The 24,686-nt window shown below is 57.8% G+C and overlaps 2 protein-coding genes across 4 annotated transcripts; both read right to left on the reverse strand.

The window, feature by feature from the left end:
* Positions 1–111: 111 nt before the first annotated feature.
* Positions 112–17,916, reverse strand: Pold1 (DNA polymerase delta 1, catalytic subunit). The gene is made up of 27 exons (XM_005084771.4): positions 17,826–17,916; positions 11,006–11,193; positions 10,610–10,723; positions 9,991–10,137; positions 9,787–9,912; positions 9,548–9,716; positions 9,387–9,465; positions 9,170–9,299; positions 8,742–8,908; positions 8,409–8,513; positions 7,139–7,279; positions 6,873–6,983; positions 6,069–6,260; positions 5,886–5,974; positions 5,605–5,721; positions 5,251–5,364; positions 4,848–4,995; positions 3,261–3,356; positions 3,025–3,162; positions 2,276–2,451; positions 1,932–2,084; positions 1,756–1,858; positions 1,239–1,371; positions 1,052–1,165; positions 734–786; positions 565–662; positions 112–257 (listed from the first exon to the last, which is right to left on the reverse strand). The coding sequence occupies exons 2-27, from the start codon at positions 11,190–11,192 to the stop codon at positions 152–154; spliced, it is 3,306 nt and encodes a 1,101-aa protein (XP_005084828.1). The 5' UTR covers position 11,193; positions 17,826–17,916; the 3' UTR covers positions 112–151.
* A 508-nt stretch (positions 17,917–18,424) lies between these two features.
* Nr1h2 (nuclear receptor subfamily 1 group H member 2) lies at positions 18,425–23,535 on the reverse strand. Of its 3 annotated transcripts, none has more exons than XM_013124288.3 (9): positions 23,400–23,535; positions 22,336–22,393; positions 22,150–22,260; positions 21,663–21,944; positions 21,330–21,580; positions 21,050–21,229; positions 20,515–20,614; positions 19,229–19,437; positions 18,425–18,975 (listed from the first exon to the last, which is right to left on the reverse strand). In XM_013124288.3, exons 2-9 carry the CDS (start codon positions 22,373–22,375, stop codon positions 18,829–18,831), a joined length of 1,320 nt encoding a protein of 439 aa, XP_012979742.1. In that variant the 5' UTR covers positions 22,376–22,393; positions 23,400–23,535; the 3' UTR covers positions 18,425–18,828. The 3 variants fall into 3 exon arrangements, with proteins under 3 accessions (XP_012979742.1, XP_012979741.1, XP_021091412.1); XM_013124287.3 differs by having other exon boundaries at positions 21,663–21,953; XM_021235753.2 differs by lacking the exon at positions 23,400–23,535 and adding an exon at positions 22,756–22,899 and having other exon boundaries at positions 21,663–21,953.
* Positions 23,536–24,686: the final 1,151 nt, after the last annotated feature.

Raw genomic sequence — 24,686 nt, forward strand, 5'->3', positions numbered from 1 at the left:
TGAGAGATGCCCGCCCTGTGTGGGCACACAGAGGTACTGAGGCCCCTGGGGTTATATAGTGCCTAAGCCATGAAACCCAGCCCGTTCCCGGAGACCACAACACACAGTCGGTAGCAAAGAGTCTGAACTTTATTCCCTGTCCCTCGTCGCGTCACCAGGCCTCGGGGCCCGGAGGTCCAAAACGCTGCAGCAGGCGCTCCTGGTCCTCCAGGTCCTTGCGCACTTTTTTGCGCATGTAGAAGATGGGACAGTCGCGGCTGTGAAGGGTGGTGGTCAAGGGCCGTTCCCAGGACTTTGGCCCCTACCTGCTGGCCACCCAGGGGAGGGGGCTGTTTGCTTAGCGGGCACAGGGAAGCCGATAACAGCAATGCCCGAGAGGTAGCCAGCCGTATATCAGCTGTCACCTGTCGTGGGAACCCGCCCCGCCCGCCCGTTCCCTGGGGAAAGCCCGGCCCCACCCTGGGGGAGGCTGGGCGGGCACCTAGCCCAGGCAGACCCTGCCCACTCTTCAGGGAGGTCTCTCGGCTGGGTCAGGAGTCTGGCAGCAGGTGGGGGAGGGTGCACCTGGTACAGATGACATCTTCATGCAGGCTGCCCTGGCAACGCTGGCACTGTGTCCAGAGGCGCGAGAAGCGTTCCTCCAGGGCATTCAGGTGTGACACCTAGGGGCAAATGGGTTGAGCAGGGCTGTGGGGCTCAGGCCTGCCCCAGCTCCAGCCTCAGCCTCACTCACCTCCTTCTGATAGAGCTCCGACTCCCGTGGCCGACAGTATTCACACACAGCTCCTGAAGAGGGATGGGCGTCAGCAGAGGTACTGGGCCTGAGCCAGGCCCTAGCCTACATCCCTGCATCTCCGCTCTTCTCCACCCGCTGCCCATCCCGGCTTCTGAAAGTCCCCAGAGGCTGGAGAACAAGGGCCCAACTGTGTGGAGAAAACTCCCCTGGGGAAGCCCGGAGCGGGCGAGGACCCTCCACTGGAGTGCAGGCGGGCAGAATGGAGCTCGTGGCAAAGCCCACTCGTGAGTCTAGGAGCTGTGGCCTGGGGCTCACCCTGATGGTTGATCACGGAGCGGCAGCCGATGCAACAGTTGCGGCGCTTGGTAAAGGCCAGGAGGCCACCAACCTTGCTGGTGAGCACGGTTTTGCAGCGTGTGTGGTCACCTCCTACAGGAGAGGAGTTGATGGCCTTGCCCCTGCCCCTTCCTCGCCCACACTCCCTCCTCCGGGCTCTACTTACGTAGCAGCACAGACTCTGCACGGCCCTCACCCAGAATGGGCTCAAAAATGCGCAGCAGTGGCTTGGCCAGCTGCTGCTCCAGGTAGTACTGAGTGTCGATGGGCAGGCTGTGCTCCAGCACAAACAGGGGGTCCTGCGGGCAGGCTGAGGTTACCAATGGCTGCAGAGGACAGGGACTACGGACACCACCAGCAGGTTGTGATGAAGGGGTGCACCTGGGGGCATGACTCTGGCCTGGCTGGGGGTTCTCAGTCACTAACCCAGTTTCCCCACGTGAGGAGGAGGGGCCGTGGAGGGGGTGCAGGGGTCAGAAGTTACAAGTCTGAGAATGGGTCACTGTTCCTGGGTGGCTTGAGATGATAAAAGCAAACAGAGGTACTAGCACCCAGGGTGGGGAGGGGCGGAGATGGCACAAGAGCCAACTCTGTACAAGGAGGCTACACAGGCCCAGGGCCTGACCGCCCAAAGGAAAGCAGAAGTGAGACTCTGGGAGGGGCACAGCCCAGGTGGGCCTGACCTCCGACTTCATGTACGCAGCCACGCCTTTGGCAGCACTGATGATCACATAGGGGACGCGGTCACCCAAGCTGGGTGCACTGCCGGGGTCACGCTTCCTCATCCTGCAGATGGGGAGGTGGGTGAGGTTTGGGGAGGGCTGCATGGCCCAGCTGCCGGAGGCTGGGACTGCCCTACCTCTCCGCCAGCTCCACGTGAGCCTGCTTGCCGGCGTAGTCTGCTGCTGCACGGGTCAGCTCCTTGGTGATGACCAGCTGGGAGATGTCTATGCGGTTGCACAGCAGGTCTGAGATGACATCCTTTGCATGGGCCACTGCCCCATTAGGATCCCTGTGACGATGGAGGGTGTCACCAGGGACTTTCATCAGCTAGGAGCTAGCGATCAGGCACTATGAGCTAAGCCTGACCCACCACTGCCCCACCATCAAGCGAAGACACCTGCGTCCCCAGGGTAGGGTGTTGGGCCCCCAGGTCTGAGGGAGGCTGGCTTCTTGGTCTGGGTGGGACAAACACACACACACCGGTCCACAAGGATTCGTCGCAGAGAAGATGTAACAAGGTTGGCCACCAGGGGACAGTTGTCCCTGCGCACAGCCTCCAGGCCCTTGCAGTCCATTCTGTCATGGGTATCAGGCTGGGAGGAGAAGAGCAGGCCAGCATAGCGCTTCTTGCTGATGAGCAGGTATGGAAAGTAAACCTGGAAGGACCCATGGGTGGTGAACCTGTGTACTTTCACCCACCCCCAATCCCGAGACCTATCAGAAGCAGGACAGGCAAGGATGAGGCCCTTGACCTTGGTGAAATGAACCCTAAGGAGACCTGATAACCTGCCATAACCCAGGAATCCCACCAGACATCACACCATAGGCCTAGAGCTGGCCCCTAAATCATGGAATACAGATAAACCACACAGTGAAGTCTCACAGCCACAGGAGGAGACAGGACCAAGTGAATCCAGTGCTGAGGGGACCTCAGGCCTGAGGAAGGGAGCAGCAGCTAGGGGTGCACATGAGAGCATCGCAGGGCCCATGCCCACCACTGGTTTGGGGAAGGGGGGCCCTAAGCCTCAGAACCAAGAACACTGGGTTTCTGTGTTCTAAGAACAGAAACCCAAGAAACTCATGCAAGCAGGCCCAGAGAACGACAAGCCTCCCACAGTGTGGAGACACCCACACTACGGCAGTGTCAGCAGGCACACAAGTAATAAGAAACCATCATTAACTGCCAAGACCCCTACCATCTTCACTGAACTGAGTGCAGGGACACGCACCTTCTCAAACTCCAGGCGGATGGGTGACGGGAAGTGACTGGATACCCAGTTTGCGGCCTCTCGACCCAGAGACATTGCCTCAGCCACGGAGGAGACACCAAATCGGCACATCACAGAGTCAGTATCGCCGTAGACCACCTGCCAGGGCAGGTGTGAAAGGAATGTCTCTTCTCAACCCAGAACCTGCAGGTAGCCCAAGGGCCCTGGAGAACAGGCAGGTGTGACCAGACCCTGACCTTGGCATTGGCATCGTAGCCATTTTCCAGGGTGTACTTGGACTCCACTAGTTGCTTGGTTTTCTCAATCATCTGACGCCCGAACCCAGTGACACTCTGTTGGGGCAGAACCAGGGAGAGTGAGGGTCCAACTTGATGAGGAAACACCTCTGCCACTTCCTGTAAGTCTACAAAACAGGTGACTCCTGCACCAATCATCACATTCCCCCCAGGTCTGGAAATGAAGCCAGGGTCTCATACATACATAGTAAGCAGAGGTTTTACCACTGGGCCACACCCAGCCCCTCACTGGGGTAGTTTTAGGCAGGGGCTCTACCATGAGCTATATCCTAAGCATTCTTTTTATTTCAAGATAGGGTCTAAGTCCCTGAAGCCTAGAAAGTCCTCTTGCCTCAACCTCATGAGTAGACAGGAATATAGGTCCACACCACACACTCTGATTTGTCTGTCTCTTTACAAACGAGGACGAGGCTGGCTGGGTACTAACTAGCGTGTCATAGGCAGAACGCTCTGACTGCCTGGGTTTCATGTGGTCATCAGGACATCTGAGAAATCCATACCTGACTTGTCTTTTGTCCACCTGCTCTTATTTTATTCTGGAATGACTCAGTAGTAGCTTGTTATCCCACCATAAGGGGCTCCTTTGGCCTAAGGTCCCAATGCCCACCCCACCCCTAGGAGCGGCCACACAGGGATGAGTGGCAGGCCGGCAGGAGGTGACTCAGGAGAGGCAGGTCTGGCTGAGGCCTGGGGCATCCTTCCAGGCAATCAGCTTCCCTGACCCCTGAGCCACTCAGAGACCCATGCTCACAAGGGGAGTTAACAGGGACCTGGGGCCACACATGCTTATTTGAACCTGGGATCGATCAGGAGAGCTAGAGACCAAGTGAACAGTAGCTTGTCAGTCACAGCCTCCATGCCCTCGTAACCCGTCCTGTTACCTGCTACCTTGCTCTGGACACTGCCTAGGTACTGCTCCTGAGGTGTTACTCCTCACCGCTGAGAGAACTAAGCCCTGGGCCTGTGACCTGACTGAGCAGCAGCCCCTCAGGCTCACAGCAGGGTCACCTCACACTCGCTCATTGCTGATCGGTTTCTGTCTGAACCCTGGGTTGCCACACTGGTAGATGTGGAGATGGGGGCAATTCTTTCCTATTCCTGCCCCGGCTGGTACTAGCTAAAATCTTCACACTTGGGACAGAGGACCCTGGTGCTTGTGGACAGGTCATCAAGCGACCCAGAAAATCCGTCCTGGCTGTGCTCCCCACCACTTCCCTTCACAGGAAGGATGAAGAGGCGAACAGAGGGGTGGCTGCTGGTGTAGGAGGGTCCAGTGACCCAGCATCCTCAGTACCCACCTCGTGGGACCCATTGGCAGAGCCCTGGGAGCCACTTGCACTGTAAGCACTACCATGAGCAAGGAGTACCAAGGACAGGGACTCTGATCTCTGCCACCCTGTATGTCAGAGTGCAGAGGATGGGGTGACATCTGTGGCTCCTGCCATACTAGGACACGCTCTGACCCAACTGACCTTGAAATGCAGGCCAACCGTAACCCAGCCACTCATTAGCATCCCAAAAGCTTACCTGGGAGATCTCCAAACATGGCAGCTTGCCCACTTGGGCACCGGTGAAGCCATACACAGAGTTGGCACTCACTTTCAGTGCCAACTGCCGTCCGTCCAAGACCTGCCGCCGCAAGGGGTCTGTCTCCTGAGCCAGCTCAGCCTTGGCCCTAGGTGGAGGCAGGGTGAAAGTTTTTCAAGGGGACCACAGGACTCAAGGAAGCACCTAGGCACCGACACTGGTCAGAGTGCCTGACTGAAAAGGGCGCCAAATACAGCGGAGTGTGCTGTGCACTGCTCAGAACGCAGGCCCAGGAGGCAGAGGGGGGCTGCCGGGAAGGAGCCTCATTTAATGCAGACACAGCCACAGAAGACCTGGACTAGGGGATCTGAGCACTAAGCCAGGGCAGGACTCCAGAGCCCACCTCTTGCGGGCACTCAGCAGATTCTCCAGGATCTGGGGCAGGAGGCCCTTCCGCACAGATGACTTCACAAACTCATCTCCAGTGGGGGTCTTGATGAACTCATCTGGTTTAAGGCTGGGGAAGGCAGAGGTATAGGAGACTGGACTTCCGGCCTCCCTGGCTCTCCCCAGCCTCCCCCCCAGGCCCTGCTTCAGCCTCCCTCAGGCCAGCCTCTCCATCAGCCCCGCCCACAGCCTGTCAAGTCCTCGACTCCCAAGTCTCCTTTCCCCGGACCATGACTTCTGGGCATGATCCTTCAAATGTGAAACAGGGCTTAGGATGGTTTCGGGGGCACCCTGGATGAAGACAGCATACCCCAACTTCTGGGCAGCCCCGGGCCGTAGCAGTGTGGTGTAGCACAGATTATGGGCCATCATGATGGATGGGTACAGAGAGGAGAAATCCAGGGTGGCAATGGGGACGTCATAGTACCTAAGGAAGGATTTTGGGGAAGTCAACCCGCATCCTGCCCCTACCCTTGGCCCTTACCTTTAAAATTTTTTTAGATACAGGATCTTAAGTAGGCCAGGCTGGCCTTGAACTCCCCGAGTGCTGGGCTGACATGTGTGTCCCACCGTGCCCAGTGGGGTCCTCACCCTTTAAGGGGCTCGATGACAGTGGCTCCCGTGTAGTCCTCACCGCCCTCAGTCTTCACCACAGGCATCAGGAGCCCCTGGCGCATGGCCTGGAGAGGGGTGGAGTGAGTACCCAGGAGTGAGTACCCAGGAGTGAGTACCCAGGAACCAGGAAGGGTGTGTGCGTGTGTGTTAGCCGCTCACCTGGCGCAGCAGCTGGGACACGACCTTGACCTGCTGGCCTCGGCTGAGCAGGTATCCAAGGGGCACACCTGTGACTCGCGCCATTTCCACGTTGTTCACCAGCACCATAAGGCGCTCAAGCAGCCGAAGTGGCAGGAAGGCATCCTTCAGGCAGTACACCGCCAGGCGGCGGCGCGTCTGCTCATTCCCGTTCTGAGGATAGGCATGTGGGGTCAGGGACTCAGGCAGGGGCAGGCAGGGGCTCAGGCAGGGGCTCGGGCAGGGCAGGCAGGGGCAGGCGGGGGCTCAGGGCAAGCAGGGCAGGCAGGGGCTCGGGCAGGGCAGGCAGGGGCAGGCGGGGGCTCGGGCAGGGCAGGTAGGGGCAGGCGGGGGCTCAGGCAGGGCAGGCGGGGGCTAGGGCAGGAGCAGGCAGGGGCTCGGGCAGGGCAGGCGGGGGCTCGGGCAGGGCAGGCAGGGGCTCGCAGGGGCTCAGGCAGGGGCAGGCGGGGGCTCAGGCTCGGGCAGGGGCAGGCGGGGGCTCGGGCAGGGCAGGCAGGGGCAGGCGGGGGCTCAGGGCAAGCAGGGCAGGCAGGGGCTCGGGCAGGGCAGGCAGGGGCCCGGGAAGGGCAGGCGGGGGCTCAGGGCAGGCAGGGGCTCAGGCAGGGGCTCGGGCAGGGCAGGCAGGGGCAGGCGGGGGCTCAGGGCAAGCAGGGCAGGCAGGGGCTCGGGCAGGGCAGGCAGGGGCAGGCGGGGGCTCAGGCAGGGCAGGCAGGGGCTCGGGCAGGGTGAGGCGGGGGCTCGGGCAGGGGCAGGCGGGGGCAGCACCTGCAGGTCGGTGATGATGCTGTGCTGCACGTCCTCCTTCTGCTCACCCAGGAAGTGGAAACTCACAGCATTGAGAGTGTAGGAGCGGAGCTTGTATTCCCGCAGCAGCACCTGGGCAGGTGGGGATGGGGCAGGGCCTCAGAGGCGTGGGGAGGGACCTCATGGTACAAGGCTGAGGTTGTAGCACTTAGGGAGGCGAGGTAGAGCCTCAGGTGGGTGAAGCTTTGGGCTGGAGGCGGTGTCAGGTGGGTGGGTTTCCGGCATACCTGCAGCATGTCCATCTGAACTCGACCCACCATGCTGACCACCTTACTGTCCCGCCGGCCCACCTGCCTCGACTGGAAGGAGGAGTCTCGGATGTTCGAGCGGAGACCAGTGACACGGCCCAGGAAAGGGAAATGTTCCACCTGGAGAGGCCAGTGGGCAGCTGGTCAGTCTCACTGTGAACCAGGCCACATGACCACAGAACAGGACAGGGACCAGCCATGGCGTTCTTGGGGCAACTGAGGGCAGAGATTGCTTGAGAGTGATGAAGGAGACCAGGGACAGGGCTGAGGGCTACAGCCCTGGGAAGACTGAGACTGGTGACAGAGACAAGACTGTGCCTGGGAAGGGAACAGAAGGAAGCCACGTGGGAAGGCTCTGGAAACCAACAGGAGTGTCTTCAGGGGCTGGAACACAGACTGGCAGAGAGAGGGATCAAGGGAGGTGGTGCTGAGCCAGAGGCACCCAGGACATGAGAGCTAGTGTCTCCACGTAGCTGACAGGAAGGTCTGCTCAGCCTATCCGTTACCAAACTGCTACAGATGCAGAGAGCAGGAAATGGCACAGTATATCGTATTTGGGGCTGAACGGAACCCCAAAAGATGCCAACACCCCTCGTACAACACCTACGACCCACCCGCAGAGATGAGCGCCAGGAAGCCTCCACGTGGAGCCAGGCTCAGGGCCCACCCTCGAGCGCACTCAGCACCAGCACCCACACCTCTGCTGCCTCTAGAGCAGCTGGTGACCGTGGGGGGCACGAGCAAAGCTCACACGCCCTTCAGCAGCACCAGCCTCTGCTGCTCACCAGACAAGCACCTCTTCCTTCTTCCTAGCCTCCATGCCCCCTCATGCCTCACCAGTGAATTCTTTTTTTTTTTTTTTTTTTTTTTGGTTTTTCGAGACAGGGTTTCTCTGTGGCTTTGGAGGCTGTCCTGGAACTCACTTTGTAGACCAGGCTGGCCTCGAACTCACAGAGATCCGCCTGCCTCTGCCTCCCGAGTGCTGGGATTAAAGGCGTGCGCCACCAACGCCCGGCTCTCACCAGTGAATTCTAAAGCAAGGCCTGGCCACGATGACAGAGGTGATGACCAGGATGCAGAGGACTGGATTCTCAGTCTCCTGTCAATACACTCTGCTTCCAGACAGAGTGAGGTGAGTTACAGCCGGACTCTGGAGCTGGCAGTCAGCTTGGGATCTGAAGGGCTGGTGACACCCATGGCAGAGAGGTGCAGCAGAAGGAAGGCCCTGGGGAGGTCCCAGCTTCCTTACCTTCAGGGTTTGCGCCCGAGAGATGAGGTATGGTAGGTCAAAATTCTGAATATTGTAGCCGGTGATCACGTCAGGATCCATGGCGAGGATGAAGTTGGCCCATGCCTGTGGAGGAGAGTACTGAGCGTCAACCAGCTTGTCTACTGCCTCAGATACCCTCATTTCCAGAATGTTCAAGACAACCTTGGCACCTGTAGAAAATCACGGAACTCAGGAAAATATTTAGCCAAAAACCTACAGCCCCCAATCCCAAGGACACAGTGTCACCATACAGAGGGTCACAGGCACGGATGGGGACACAGGGCAAGCGGGTGCCTGAGGAGGGGAAGCCACCTGGAGCAGGTCTTCTTCCCGCTCATAGCTCTGCACTTTGGCACCCAGGATGGGGGCGCAGGGCCGCAGCGTCAGTGCCAGGCGCAAGAACGGCTCTGGCTCTCCCCACCGCAGCCCCAGGGAACAGATCTGGATCACAGGGTCCCGCTCCGGCTCAGGGAAGATGCCTGCAGAGAGGAAGTGCACAGGGCCTCAGTCCTCCCCCGTGACCAGTGGGCAGCCGCTGCCGCAGAGGCCCAGTCCATTCACTCTGCCCCACTGTCTCCCCCAGCTCCCCTGCCAGCCAAACGGGTGGGACAACCTTCCCTGGGGCATCTGCACCTGGCACTCTCCCCGTGGGGAGCATTCTCCCCACCCACGCATCCCTCCCGGGGCCTGGAGCATCCCTGATGTTGGGGGGGGGTGGAGCCCAGGCTCTGGGAACAGACCTTTGCGGCCAGCACACTCGATGTCGAAGCTCAGCACACGCAGGGGCGCGATGCGCTGCCACTGCCCCTCTGGCGGGTGACTGATCACATCCGACCACAGCACATCCACCTCCAGCTGACACAGGGTAGCCTGGGGAGAGAGAGGCACATGGTGGGCAGCAACCCTGGCAGTGAGCCCAGCCCCCTGCCCCTGCCCCTACCCCAAGAAGCCCCTTACCTTCTCCGCCCTTTGAACATACTTCCCAGCTGGGAGCTCCAGCCAGTTGCAGCCCACGATGTCAGCATCCACCATGAACCTGGAAGAGGGGCGGGTCAGCTGGCGATGGCCACCTGGATGGGGTGCGGTTGGGGTGGGGAAAAGGGGAGACAGGACAGCACCGGATCTCAAAGTCCACGTTGGCCTCATAGGGCGCGAAGCTTGGGGTACCCAGGCCTGGTACACGGATACCCTGTTCCAGGAGGCGGCGGGCTGGTGCCACGAGGCGGGGCAGCGCCAGGGTGATGCGGAGAAACGGAGAGGGGCCGTGACCATGGTAGCCAAACATGCCTGCAGAGAAAGGAGGTTGGTACCCACCTGGGCCCCCCTCCCCTCTGGTCCCCAAGCCACGCGCACTCACTCTCACGGGAGCACAGCTCTATGGCCAGCACTGCTGGCCCCGACAGCTCCTTCCCGCCACGCTGGTCCCGGCCGATGGCCGCGCTCAGCTCTCGCTGCAGGTCACTCAGGTGCTCGGCCCCGAAGCCTGGTGTGGAATGCCAGTCAGAAGAGCAAGAGACGCTCTGGGGCCCAGGAACAAACCCCTCGGGTCAGGGACACCCACCGGGAGGTGCAGGGGTGTAGAAGTAGGGTGCGAAGCCGTGCATGTGGCAGCAGACGGAGAAGCCCTCGTCAGTCACCCCAAAGGCACGGAGTATGGGCACTGAACCACGGGCTGTCGGGGGTCCTCCAGGCAGTGGCACCGATGAGCCTGGGGAGTGGTCACAGAGTGCTCTCAGGTCCTGAGGCTGTCACCGAAGCCTTGGGACCTCAACCTTCAAAGTCCTTCCTGACGCCTTCTCCACTCAGAGGCAGCGCTTGAATTAGTGAAAACCAGTTTTCCCCTGTGGTCCCGGAGACAGAGCCACACCCCAGTCCCCTCACTGGGACAGGAAGGAGCACTCCCACTGAGCTGTGTGTATCCTAACCCACAGGGTAACATCCTAACAACACTTGTCTATGAGTGGGGAGGAGACGTGGGAGCCACAACACATCTTTGGGAGTTGGTTCTGAGGACTGAAATCGGGCTTGGGGACGAGCGGCTCTACCTGCTGCACCGAGTTTGCGGTACTGAGTCTGGCTCCCACACTGAACCGTACCCATCTGCCTGTGCCTCCCTCCCGCCTCATCCAGCCCGGGCAGCCACCGGGACAGTGCAGCCCCTGCCTCCCCTTCCAGCTCACCAACATAGTGGTCAATCTCCAACTGCTGGAAGATGAGGGGCTCCGTGCTGGGGTCCAGGGCACGCAGGGTGGGCCGCTGCCAGCGCGGGTCAATGTCTGCAGTGGAAAACGGCCCTGGATAGAGACAAGAGACTTTATGTCTTCCAGAGAGGCAGCCCCACTGCTCAGAGGAAAGCGGGGTGGGGGTGGTAGAGCACACGGGGGTTGGGGGGGTGACGGGACGAGGGCTGCGATCGCTCAACCAGGAGGGCATCCTGGACACTGCAGGGACAAGACGGGACAACATTCAGGTACAGCTTGAGATCAGCTTGAGCTCACTCAGTGAGCCCCACTGAGAAATAACTGCCAGGTCTCTCAGAGTCTCTACAGGTGGGCTGGGTTGGGGGTGGGGCTCACCACCCACTGTGCCCCGTGGGGGCAGCTGCAGCTCCTCCTCGGCCTCCTGCAGCCGATTCTCAGCCTCAATCTCCTCCAGCAGCGCCAAGTTCTCCGACTGCGACGGCTCGTCCTCATCCCAGAGGCCCCCACGAGCCCGTTTTGGGGGCACCCCAGGGCCTGGTCCTTGTCGCCGCTTAAAATCCATCCTGTGGGCAGGTTGGGGTTTGACGGGATCTAAGCAGAACTTCATCCCCACTCCTGCTGAGCGCCCACCGCGGCCCCAAGGCTTCCCCACAGGTGGAGGGTCCCCCTCCTTCACCACGATACCCAATCCTCAACCATCTCTACACCCCCACACACACCAGTCCTCACACGCCCTCAACTTTTCCACAGTCCCCATCCCATGCCCTCGCCTACGCTGGCAGCCACCAAGAGCAAACCCAAAGGTGGTGCACTCTGCAGTGACTTCATGCTCGCAGATCCCTAGCCCATCTCCAGACTCCATATGGTCAAGTACGGCACCACCACCGCTCCCGGCCGGCACCACCACCGCTCCCGGCCGGCACCACCACCGCTCCCGGCCGTCCCCAGCTTTGCCAGGTCCCTGCCAGCTCCACCTTTGCACATGGCGCGGGTCACACCATGACTAACCCTAATCGCTGGGCTGAGCGCAAGCCATGCCATTTCATTCCTCAGTGACAGTCTGTGTACGTTATTCCAAGATACCCGTGGACTGGAAGCTTGGTCCCCGGCTGGTGACGCTATGGGGAGACTCCAACCACTGGATGGATCCACGAATGGATCACAGCTCACGTCCACATGTGGGCGTGTGGGTGCCACCCTTCAGGCAATGCCCCCTTGTTCTCTGAGACAGTCTCTCTGACTTGGAACTCGCAAGCCGCCTAGGTCGGCTGCCTGTCTCTGCCTCCCCAGCGCTGGGGTCACAGACATGCCGGGGACAAACTCAGGTCCTCATACCTGCACAGCAGACACTTTACCCACTCAGCCGCCTCCCCAGTCCCGGAAGCATGAGGAAGGCTGGAGACCCTAGAGGAAGGAACTCTCTGGGGTCTCGCCTTTTAAAAGAGAGCTAGTCTCCAGCCCCCCAACCCCTTGCCTCTATCCCAAAGTGAGCGGCTCTGCTCCCCACCATGCTCTCAACATGGGCGCAGAACCAGCTCAGCCCAGCAACACAAACTCAAGCTCTAAGCCAAGCAAACCCGCTGTTTCTCTCAGGTCTCTGAGGAGGCAATAGGACAACTCAGCCCTCCCCACCACAGCCCCCAATCCAGGGGCATGTACAACAAATGACGTACACGGCAGACGGGGCTGTGTCCGTCTCCTCTCAGCTGCAGCCTGAGACACGCCTACAAGTGCCCCCCCATCCCCCCCGTCTGCGAATGCCCCCCCGTCTGCGAGTGTCCCCCGTCTGCAAGTGTCCCCCCGTCTGCGAATGCCCCCCATCTGCGAGTGTCCCCCCGTCTGCGAGTGTCCCCCCTGTCTGCAAGTGTCCCCCCGTCTGCGAGTGTCCTCCCGTCTGCGAGTGTCCCCCCGGCACAGTTATTTGAAGGTGGTAGGCCTGGCTGGCCGAAGCAGGTCACTGGGTGACACTCTACTCTGGTTCCATGGGCTGAAACCCCAACGACCATCCACAGAATCTGCAGATAAGCGCATTGCAAACTGGATGGGACTAGATCTAGGCCCTATGGGCCGAAGTGGGTAACCGCTGTGACTCAGTAAAAAGTATCCAGAGTCGGGTACGCGAGGGCTTGTGGGGGGATGACCTTTGCAGGCTTCAAGCTCATTTGGGAAGATCGGTGGGTATGGTCTGCTGAGGAGGCAGAGAGCATCCCACATGAATGCCGGAGCGTGCAGGAAGTGCCAGTGCAGTGACGCTGGCCAGCAGTGTCGACAGCCCTCTGGAAACTATTATAAAGGAAAGACCAAACACACACACATACATGCACACTTTAGATATGTGCTTTTGAGTAGGCAGGCTGAGAACAGGGGGATTGTGGGAACATGGAGTTGATTCATATCCAGCAGGGAGCCCAGGCAGCTATCCCAGGTTCAAGTAAACCCCTGCCCACTCCTAAAGATCACCCTACATCCAGACAGAAGACTCCATTACTTAGGGTGATCTGCAAGGTATATGACCAGGCTCTATGCAGACAGCAAGCTGTTGTCCCAGGTTCCTGAGGACCTTTGGAAAGCAATGGGTGAATCAGCTTGGGGCTTTCGTTTTCTAGTTTCAGAGGCTCAGCTGGGCCTGGTAATTGGAGCCACCACAGGCAACTTAGGACACTAAGGAAAGAGGGTACCAAGTTCAAGGCCACTCTGGGCAACGTAGTGTGACTATATATAAAATGAAAAGCAAAGGGGGCAACATTGGGGATGCGGAGGCAAGCAAATCTCTATGAATTCAAGACCAACCAGGTCAACATAATGAGTTCCAAGCAATCAGGGGCTACATAGTCAGACCGTGTCTCAAAAGCAAGCAGACAAAGAAACCAAACACATGCACACAACAAAAACCAAAGAGGAGCCAGGCTGTGATGGCTTAGGCCTTTAATCCCAGCACGGGGAGGGGGGGGGCCGCAGGTGGAGCTCTGTGAGTTTGAGGCCAGCCTGGTCTACAAGAGCTAGTTCCAGGACAGCCTCCAAAGCCACAGAGAAACCCTGTCTTGAAAAGCCAAACTAAAACTTAAAACTAAAAAACAGACAAACAAAACCAAAAAACAAAGAGGGCTGGGGACACTGGATAGGAATGGGATTTCCTTTTGGGGCAATGAAATATTCTAGAACTAGACAGAGATGATGGTATACAACGTACTAAATATACTCACCAGGCTGAGCTATTTGTTTCAAGATGCTCAACTTCAACTCAGTGCAGAGCACACACATTCACTACAACCTCAGGTGAATTTGTGAAAAGCTTATCAACGGTTAACACCCCAAGGCCAACTCAGAAGCACACAGGTGATGGAGCCAGTGTTTCTGGCAGTGGTGGCCTTGGCTGCAAACACACAAGCTGCCCACTTTGCCCACTGCAACACCACCACCAATGTACAGAGCCAGCATTTTCAGTGTAGTCTCTGCTCTTGGTTCAACTATGGAAAACAAAGACAGTATTCCCCACTGCCCCTCATCATGCACCAACTAAACATTTCTTTGGTTTGCAGTGTTAGAATATTTAACCATAAAAATGACTGTTAGTGGGGCAGCAACCCACACTCCTGTAAATAGCGTCATGAAAGAGGCAGCCTTGCCTCGAAAAAACAAAACACAAAGGGTGGTGGTACTTAGAGGCACTCAGCGTGGTCCAGAACTTAACATACCATTGCAGACTTTGCTACAACACAGACTATAACAAAATGAGGCTTCTCCTTCATCCCTGGTGATAGGACTGTGGCCCTGCACTCCAAGAAGGCCGGAAAAGCAACAAACCGGCATGTGCCACGAGCCCAGACCAACTTCAAGAGGTGAGTCTCCAGACCTATCTGAAGGGGCTTCTGTTTCGAAAGTCGGGTTTCTCCGTGTAGACTTGACTGTCTTAGAACTCGCTCTGTAGACCAGGCTGGTCCAAAACTTGAAGATCTGCTGCCTCTGCCTCCTAAATGCTGGGATTAAAGGCTGGCACCACTGTTACCCAGCAAGAGACCTAAAGCTCTTATGAGACTGAACAAAACAAAAACACATTAGCAAGACTGTGAGGGTCCCACGTGTGCTGTCTGTGACAAGCCTCACGCTCTCCTTCCGGAGGGACAGGAAGTCACTGTGAGCATGCTGAAGGCACATCCAGTCAGAGAAAAGAGTGAGAGCTGTTGTAAGTAAGAAAGTGCAAGGCTTGTTCTGTGGGGGAAAAGAGTATTAAAGCAGAAGGGGGTCCTCGTGGGACAAGGGGGGTGATTATAATACAATAAAAAACCAGCACCTTCATACAACTTTAATACCAATTCCAGGGCTCTGCAGCCCTCTTCTGGCCCCAGGGGGAACTACACACACGCAAACAACTAAACAACATAAACCTTTAAAAACCTGGGTTCAGTTCCCAGCAGCCAGCTCACAGCCATCAGTAATGCAGCTCCAGAGGACTTGGCAGCAAGGGGCTCTGCAGGCACTGCATGTGTGCGCGCTGGGCACTGTGTACACACAGGCAAACACTCAAAGTACAAATAAGTCAACCTTAAGAAGTTCTTGGGCTGCCTCGGTGGTGGCACACACCTTTAATCCCAGCACTTGGGAGGCAGAGGCAGGTGGATCTCAGTGAGTTTGAGGCCAGCCTGGTCTACAAAGTGAGTTCCAGGATAGCCAGGAGAAACCCTATCTCAGGAAAAAAAAAACTAACAACAAAAACAAACAAACAAACAAACAAACAAAAAAACAACAGAAGTTCTTGGGCTTTAAACAAGACTGCCAGCTTCCAGAGTGAGGAGACCGATGGGGTCTGAGGACATAGTAAGGAATGTTCTGGAAGATGTTTGGCTCCCTCAAACACAGTTGAATAAATCACACCTCAGGCAAAAAATAAAAAACCCACAGGCATTAAAGGCTGCAAGCAATTCCACATGTGAGAGCTGACCCCAACAGGTTGGGGCATATGAAGAACCTGCTTTTACAAGGTTATTTCCAGTACCATTGTTTAAAATCCCTAAGGACTGGAAACCACCTAAATATCCTCCCCAGGGGGACAATTTCAATAGAGCCTGTTAGTACCATTCAATGGAGTACTATGCAGCTGTATAAAGGAAAGAGGAAGCCATATGGTGATGGGAAGTTCTCAAAGAGGCTTTGTCTCTAGCAGGTAAATCAAGGTGTGAGATGGTGTGCTTACTTTTGCTTTTGTATTTTAAAAAGACAAGGACATCTAAGGAAATAATTATCCTACAGCTACTTGAGATGAGGCAGGAGGGTCAGTTCAAGCTTAGCCCCTCGATGCATCAGATTTTAAAAAGGTGGGACAAAGGATCTGGGTCTGGGCGAGGGGCCCCACAGAGGCCCTGAAGCAGCCTAGGAAAGCAGGCAGGTGTGGCTGCAGACTTGGTGCCTGCCTGTGCTGCTCCAGGCTGGGCAGACAGATCGGGTCACTATACTGCCCTGACGCCAGCGGATGCTGCTCCTACGGGTCTCTGGCTGGAGTGCTGACGGTGAAATACCATGCCAGCTACAACTTGCCAACAACTGGGCACTACAAAGGACTACTGACTCCAAACAAGGGGGCATGGCTCTGCACTGCACCGAAAATGAGTGTGCCTCTTACCAGGCCAGGAAGTGCAGACAGACTTCCCGGAAGGAGAGGGGAAGTGGCTGGCAGAGCTGGCTTCTGGGGAACAGAGTGGGACGCTGATAGCATAATGAACGTTTTGCCCACATGTCACTCACTCCATACCTCCCTGACACTGGGTCTGGTGGTGCCCATAATCCAAGCTGTAGACCTCTGGGCAAATCCAAAGCCGGGCTCCGCTATGAAAACATGTGTGGCCTGGGGAATGGAACTCGGTAGAGTTCCACCACTGAGTTGCACCCCCTCACTGGGGATTCTAGGCTGCACCACTGAACTATATCCCAACCTGAAATGAGGTCCAAGTTGCTATGGCAGCCCCAGAAACTGGCATCCTCCTGTCTCAAAGCTGAACAATTGTTTCTTTAATGTTTCAAGTCACCTCTCCCAGGGCTGCCAGATCCCAGGCTGGAGAGAGGGCTCACAGGTTGGCTAAGAGCACCATCCACATGGTGCCTCACAACCAGCTATAATGAGATCCGGTGCCGTGTTCTGGCGTGCAGACAGACAGAACACTGTGTACACAATCAAGAAATCTAAAAATAAAAAAGAAAGAATCTCCCATTCCCATGAATGGCGTCTGTCATTCTAGTTTCCCCTTATTCTGGACAGGGATGCTCTCATGACAACCACCTCGGGATACAGTTGGCCCCAGCTGCAAACCCCACCCGCTCGCTCGATGCTCTCTGAAGCTCCATCAGCCTGCGGTGCAGGTGTGTCTGGGCTCGCACTCACTCTGTGGCACACTAGCACTGCTCATTTCCCCAGGACACCTCACACGCTGCCTGCTTCACGCCTGGTCCCTCCTCTGGGGCCCTCCAGTGCTGCTCTGGGGCTGGCTCATCTCCCCACAAAACACCAGGCTGGGTAAACAGGCTGTCCCTGCCCACTATCAATTGGCTTACTTTTATCTTATTATAAAAAGCATCACATGGGACCCGACGAGACAGCGGAGTGGAAAATGGCGCTTGCTGACCATGCCTAAAAGCCTGAGTCTGACCATGGGGAACTCAAATGGTGGGTTGAGAGAGCAACTCCACAGTTGTCCTCAGAGCAACTCCACAGTTGCTCTCAGATCTTCCACGTGTGCACCATGGCGCACGCGCACGCACTAAATATAAGGCATCCCAGCTCCGAGGTATTGCTTTTTCTCCCATTCCTTTTTTCGCGACAGGGTTTCTCTGTGTAGCCAGCCCTGGCTGTCCTGGAACTCGCTCTGCAGACCAGGCTGGCCTCGAACTCAGATATCCTCCTGCCTCTGCCTCCCTAGGGCGGAGAAGAAAGGAGGCTACCACGCCCCACCCGTTCCCACTTTTTGGGCTTCCTGATACTGCCGCCTGGCTCGCTCAGGTGCCCCGCAGCTCCCGCACCTCTAGGTCAGGCTCGCACGCACGCCGAGGAGCCCACACTGGGACAGTCCCACGCGCCCGGCTCCTCAGCTCCAGGGATCCGTCACTTGAACCGCCAGCCCTGCCCTATCCTGCCCGCTGCTGCAGTTGCTCAACGAACCCTCCGCTGACCCCACCGGGCGTCCCATAGCCCCTTTTCCTTACTCACCCGCATCAAACAGCTTTTCCCGCCACAAAATACGCCGCCGTGACCCCTAACCCCTCCGTGCGCAGGCCCAGAGCTGCTGCGCGTCCGCTAGGCCCCGCCCCTGACCGGCTAGGGCGGGCCAACCTCACCCCTCCCCCTAGCAGATTCCACGCCCTCTCGGAACGGCCCCGCCCCCACCCAACTTGGCCTGAAGCCCCGCCCTTCATGATGCTATGGCCCGAGGACACGCCCCCAGTAACCAGACCAGTTTATTCTCTAGCGCCCCCTGCGGGAATGTGGGAAGATTGCCACGTGGGTGCTACCTTGCTGCCTACCGCCTCCCGCTTATCGCAGGGCCGCCTAAACTTCTTTGGCTTCACAAATAATCCCTTCCTGACTTGTTTATGACCCTCATGGCCAGATGCTCGGCCCCCAACTTTGAGAACCCGCCTCAGCCAGGGAAGTGTCCTCTCCCGTTCCCTCCAACCCTCTGGCCTCCGGTGCCTCAACCCAGCTGTGTAAGTAAGGACCCGTCTCCAGCTGTGCACCTCCCCACCCAGTGGTCTGAACCTAGACCAAAAGCAGCGAGCCACCTTCCACTTCACACGCTGGGCTCAGGGTTGGCTTGCATTCAACTTTATTTCCTTGTTTTTGTTTTTAATTAAATAAAAGAGACGGAGGAGGGGCCTGTGATCTCCCTACTGTGGGAAGACACCAGCCCTCACCTCCTTCCACTCAAGGTGCATGGCGTGGTCGGATGAGGTGTAAGATGAGTAGGAGGGCAGCCTGGGAAGGTCAGAGGCCAGGACCTGTGACCTCCACGCCTCCTGGAAGACTCGGCGGGTAAGGAGGGGCCTCCTGGTGCCAACTGCTTCTGGGCTTAAGGCTGAGCCCGTTAGGGCTGGGCCATGACCGTGTCCTCCCACCCCAGGATGAAAGGCGCAGCGTCCTCCCACCCCAGGATGAAAGGCGCAGCGTCCATCTGCAAGAAGATGCCACCAATCTGGGGCACGCCGGACAGCCCCTACTCGTGCACATCCCAGATCTCGGACAGCAAAGGAGGCAGCTTCTTGTCCTGGAGTCGCAAGGCAAAGACCTGCTCCGAGTGCACAGAGCTGAGGGTGCGCAGGCTCACCAGCTTCATGAGCATGCGCGGGAAGCGCAGCTGGTCCTACAGGGGAAAGGAGGCAGGTAGGTGCCGGTAAGGCACAGCCCTGCAAGGCTAGCTAAGTCTGGAAAGCCAGTACCCGAGCAGGCAGCTCAGCCTCGAACCCAACCCGGAGGCTGGGGCATCTCTACTGACCTGGTAACAGCTAAATGTGGCCGACTGAGACTAGGATCCGAGACGGCAGGCCGCAGCGTGTACGACCTAACCCCACCACCAAGCCCCGTCCCCGCCCCCCAGGGAATGGGGGCGCCCGTACCTGCGGCCGCTTGATGCGAGTATACGAGAGGAGAGCCTCCACGTAGGGCTGCTGCAGAGCCTCCACACGGCTGGGCTCCTGCACATTGGGCCGGTCCGCTGAGAAGATGTTGATGGCAATGAGCAGGGCATACTCAGCGTCATCCAGGCCCAGCCGACGCATGGCCCGAGAAAACTCGAAGATGGGGTTGATGAACTCCACCTGCAACCCTGCAAGAGGTCCCAGATCAGCTTCGCACCCTGACTCTACTGGTAAGGAAGAACAGCCAGTAACAGGTATTCCCTCCCAGTGTGGACCCTGTGAATGTCTGCCACATAGCAGCCATGCTACCAAGATGGCACCTCCCCCTCCCTTCCCACACACATCCTGGAAGGTCACATCTTCTCAGAGCCCAGAATCTGTCTTCATGAAGGAGATGAAAAGGGTCTCAGATATGCTATGACTCACTCATGAACCACTGTTTAAGTGTCCCTACCTACTGTGTGCCTGACCTTGGAGGAGAGTGGTTTACACCCACCCCACCCCACCCCACCCCACCCCTTTCTCTGTAAAGGATACAAATTCTAGGCTGCCCTGGCCTACACAGTGAGACCCAAGGAAAAAAGCATCAGAGCAGGCTCCAGGCAAACAAGGAGTTGTCACCCAGTTCCAAGCAAAGGATAGTAAATGCTCCCCTGATGCTGATAGGCATAAACTCAGAGCAAGGCAGCCAGTGGAGAGTCAGGCCCTGTCCTAACAGAGGGAGTCTGGGAGCCGACGGGCCGGCACGGCACCCTGGACTGCTGTAAGGACAGACATGTTGGGAGGGTGTCTGAGGACCACCAGTCCTCGTGAGGACCCAAGGAGGAGTGGCTGAGCCTGGACCGGGCAGTTGAAGAGCGAGGGTGTGGTGCCCGACATCCTTCCAGCCCCATCTTCCTAGGCCTGGCTGCCTGGGCTCCATGAACTTCCCTCAAGCCTGGCTGCAGGGCCTTTGCCCTAGGGTCCTTACAACAAATACTTTCCTCCCCAACACCTGCCCTGCTAAGCTCACACAGGAAGAATCCTGGAACTCTCTTGTATGGCAGAAGGGCTGGAGCCTGAAGAAGGAAGACAAAGTTGGGAATGGATGCCTAAGGACAGGAAGAGTCACTCGGGGAGAAGTGACGGGATGGCCAGAGCTGAGTGAGCAAGCCTCTCTTCACACTGGTGGCAGTGGCACTGTCCCGTCCTCAGGGAGACAGCCATGTGAGCTCTCCAGGATGGGGCAGAAACGGCAGGACCGTGAGCCAGTGCGCTCCACAGACCTGCACGGTGGAAGTCATCCTTGCTGTAAGTGAAGTCCTTCAGGAAGGTGATACACTCTGTCTCATGGTTGTAGCGTCTGGCCGTCTCCAGCAACATGATCTGGAGGAGACAAGGTACGGGCTCTTCAGCTGCCCCAGAGTCAAATGTGCTAAGTCCAACTGCCTGTCATTCCTCTGCCAGGCCAGACAGTCCTAGCTTTCCTTCCTCCAACCCTGCCACCCACTGCCCCACCCATGAAGTCAGGCTAGACTTTCGACTCTCAGCACTTAGAACAGGTCTCTGCACACCACTGACAATATTTCCTCACTCCTTGATTTGGCTCAAATACCCATCCCTTTGAAAAGTCTTGGGGGAATATTTCCTCTGTAACAGTTCATCTGATCTCATCGTCACTCTTTTCTCCCTGGCAGGCTCACTGGAGGCTGCAGCTATCCTGTGAGGACTGGAACACTCCTGCTGACCACACCCTACAAGGGTAAGGGCCTGCCTGCACTACATCCAACTCTGGCCTCCATCCGAAAGCCTGGCCATTACCTCGATGGTGGATGCCTTCAGGAGGGCGATCTGGTCCTCCCGGCCCAGCTGCAAGAAGCCTGGCACCTGCTTGGCAAAGTCCACAATCTCCTGGACTGAGATGATGGCCAGCTCCGTGAAGTGGGCAAAGCGCTGCTGACGGGCATCTCGGGACTGAGGGTCTGCACCCAAAGGCCAGGGCTGGGACACAGGAGACCAAGGTCACACGGGGACTCCTATGCCCTATGAAACCCTCCCCAGGCCGGGCAGGCTCTGCCCACTGGGCTGGGCGTGGCGCTACCGTGACTTTGGGCTGGTCGGAGAAGGAGCGTTTGTTACACTGCAGCTGCGCAGCAACCAGCTGCTGGATCATCAGCTCTTGCGCCGCTGTCAGCTGGATGCCCTCGCCGTCCCCGGAGCCACCAGCGTCGGAAGTGCCAGGGGAGGCTACCGGCCGGGCCGCGCTACTTGATGCGGGCTCAGCCAGGGGTGGCTGCTGCTGCTGCTGCTTCTGAATCTTTTTCTTGCGAATCTGTTCCTCAGAAAGCACACCTGCAGGAGAGCGGCTCTCAGCGCGGCCCGCCCTCGCTCACGCCTCCCCTCCGGGATGGCCCCTCGCCCCTCCCGCACTCACACTGCTCCCGCATGCCAGCCTCCTTGCACTTGCGCAGCCGGCACAGCTGGCACTTGCGCCGCATGAAGGCGTCCATCTGGCAGGTTCCGCTGCCTCGGCAGGCATAGCGCCCAGCCCCGCCATGGACCACGCTGCGCCGGAAGAAGCCTTTGCAGCCTTCGCAGCTGAGAACGTTGTAGTGGAAGCCCGAAGCCTTGTCCCCACACACGCGGCACAGCTCGTGGCCCAGCATCTTCGGGGCGGGACCCTTCTTCCGCTTGCGCTCCGGCTCATCCTCTGGCTCTAAGATGACTTGGGATGAGCAGAGGCCATGAGAGAGAGAGGGACAAAGAGAGAGCAGCTTGGGGACAGGCCACGGGTCCCGAATTGAGGGTGAGAGCACAGGGCTGCAACCCCAAGGAAAGTTCTGTAGGTCGGTGGGCCCCGGAGAATGAGTCAGAGGAAAACGGAAAACGGAAGGAAAAGCCCACCTGTCTCCCTATCTCACCTACGATGTAGGCAGAACTGGACCCTTCGGGGCCTGGAGGTGCATCAGTCTCCTGGCCCTCCTCCTTGATGGTTGGTGAAGCGGAGGTACTAGGCTGAGGAGAATCATTCCCTAGGAGAAGGGAGGGGGACAGTGAGCTTCTCCAGCCCTGTGGGAGGGGCCCTGTAGCGGAAGTGGGTTACTCACCAGGCACAGGTGTATCCAGAGAACTTGTAGGGGAAGACATGGTGGGTCACGAAGCAGCCTGTTGAACACAAGGGACCCAGCCAATTACAGGTCCCGAAAAGAGCCCTCCTCCTCAGGGACTCTCTTGTGATTTGATCCCATGCAGCCCAGGCTGACCGCACTATGTGGCTGACCGCCTGGAACATCTCCTGCCTCCACCTCCCAGCTTGTCTTGGGATAAGCGGCACTCCTGCTGGGCCCCTCGAGCGCTGGCGGGATGTTACAGGGCTGTGCCACCACACCTCCGTGTTTCCACTTCTCCGCTGAGCCCCCACTCCCAGCTCTAGCCCCTTACAAACATCTCGCCGATTTTAGCGACTCCCGCCCACTTCCGCTCAGTCCGGCCACTACCCTCTCCTCCCCCCATGAACGGTGACCTACCATGTCACTTTCCACTGCTTTAACACTAATTCCTGTTTTGTGTGCACCCACTGCGCCCCTACCATAGGCAACATTAACTTTGAGCCGCCCTTCCTTCCCATCAGGCCACAACCCCTACCCTTCTACCATAGGTTTCTTCAAGGCTTTGCCCCACCCCAATACAAACCCCACACTTAACCCTCCCTTCCCACTCTTGGGCATATACCCAAAGTTTTGCCCGCTCCGGCCTAGGCCCCGCCCATACCACTCCCAGAAGCCAATCATAGGCTTTTATATGTCACACCCGCCAGGCGCCTGCCTTCAAGCCCCGCCCACTTAACTCCAGGCTCTCCACTCAGGCTTCCACTAGTCCATGAACCGCCTAGGAGCCACCCAATCAGATTTCCCAAACTATGCCCCTCCCATCAGTGCGCAGGCCCTACCCTCCAATCACACTTTCCTATCCATGCCCTCTCTGTGCCCGAGTCCAAGCACCGCCCCCCAAATGACCCAGGCTCCGCCCCAAAGAGCAACGTCCACCGCGCTCAGGAATCTTCAATCACAGGATTTATCCACACCATGCCCCGCCCCATCTATGGCCCCGCCCCCGCCCACCAATCAGGCTCCCTCTACTCCATACCACGCCCCCGTGGAGACACGCCCACCTCACTCCAGACCCCGCCCCTCTCCGAGCACCAGGGGGAGGCGGGGCTCATGACTGCACCGCGGTCTTGAGTTGGTGGGGCGCGGGGTCTCCTACTCCGTTGCCCTGGAAACGGCCGCGGGAGGCGGGAGCTGTGGCAGAGGGAGGGGAGGAGGCGCGCGCTGAGCGGGACCGAGGCAGCCTGCGCCTCCGGCCCAGCCCCACCCGCCCCGCCGCCCCGCGCACTTGCCTCCGTGTCCGCACCGCACTTGCTCCTCCTCAGCACTTAGGATGTAACTTCAGGAGCCTGGGAGTAGCTCGAAGCAACAGCGCTGGCTGAGCGCAAAGCAAAAGTAACTTCGCCACTTCTTCCGGCAACCCCTCTCGCGTCACTTCCGGATATAGGCGGGCCGGGAACGGTGACAGACTTCCGGTTTGCCCGGGCGCCGCCGAATGAGTGGCCCTGTCCGGAAGTGGCATACTTAACCGGAAGTGTTTCTTTGAGTAGTTCCCCTCCAGGTCTCTCAGAAAGATGTTCAGCAAAGTTCTTTTCTTTTCACACATGACTAAGTAAGCGTGTTTTTACCTTTTTGAGTTGTGTAAAGTTGTCTGCTTTTATAGCAGTGCTGCGCGGTTGGTTTTCAGTTTGTGCTTTGGTTTTTGAGACAGATGCTCATATTCCAAGGGTGGCCTTGAACTTAAGATCCTCCTGCCTCCTGCCTCCGCCCCGTTGTTGGCGATAGCAGATCCACTTACAACCCTGCATATTGTTCTAAGTAAATTAAGCGGGGAAAGGCACTTGCTACTAAGTCTGAGGGCCTGAGTTCAATTACCTGATGGTGGAGAGAACCGACTTCCCAAAATTGTAAGCACCTTGCCACGCGTGCTTATACAAGCACACACAATGCATAAATAAATGTCATAAATAGAAGTTCACTTACAGCGGTGAACCCAAACCCAGGGTGCTGCGCGTGCTAGTTAAGCACCCAGTCACCAGAGCTACAGCCTCAGCCCCTCAAAAAATAAAGCTTCTGTTAGGTCGCCACCCTAGGACGAATGGCTGAAGTGTCTATTTAACATATCAAAGCCAAACCTGGCCACCAGGTCCCCCCTTCCCTCAGTCCCTACCTAGGACTGTACCCATGCCTACAGGGTATGACTGGCATACCGCGCCCCCTACCTGTTAATGCCGAAGATGGTAGGAGAAAGACCACTGACCCATATCATGGCCAAATTAACTCAAGCAAGCAATTAAAGCTTATTCTGCTGGCCTGGTTCAGTCCCAGATATCTCTGGCTGTTTTCTCTCT

This window comes from Mesocricetus auratus, unplaced genomic scaffold, assembly GCF_017639785.1.
Source record: "Mesocricetus auratus isolate SY011 unplaced genomic scaffold, BCM_Maur_2.0 Super-Scaffold_100054, whole genome shotgun sequence".
NCBI classification, from domain to species: domain Eukaryota; kingdom Metazoa; phylum Chordata; class Mammalia; order Rodentia; family Cricetidae; genus Mesocricetus; species Mesocricetus auratus.

What these genes read in the sequence shown, in the direction of transcription:
- Pold1 (XM_005084771.4), bottom strand. Translation starts at nt 11,192, where the DNA reads ATGGATTTTAAGCGGCGACAAGGACCAGGCCCTGGGGTGCCCCCAAAA. An exon ending in CCCACGGGGCACAGTGGGTG is followed by an intron (nt 10,724 to 11,005) that starts GTGAGCCCCACC and finishes GTCTCTATCCAG; the next exon opens with GGCCGTTTTCCACTGCAGAC. An exon ending in CGAGTGTGCTGGCCGCAAAG is followed by an intron (nt 8,909 to 9,169) that starts GTCTGTTCCCAG and finishes TCCTCTCTGCAG; the next exon opens with GCATCTTCCCTGAGCCGGAG.
- Nr1h2 (XM_013124287.3), bottom strand. Translation starts at nt 22,375, where the DNA reads ATGTCTTCCCCTACAAGTTCTCTGGATACACCTGTGCCTG. An exon ending in GGATGACTTCCACCGTGCAG is followed by an intron (nt 19,438 to 20,514) that starts GTCTGTGGAGCG and finishes GACCTCTTGCAG; the next exon opens with GGTTGCAGGTGGAGTTCATC. An exon ending in CTCGCATCAAGCGGCCGCAG is followed by an intron (nt 18,976 to 19,228) that starts GTACGGGCGCCC and finishes TTTCCCCTGTAG; the next exon opens with GACCAGCTGCGCTTCCCGCG.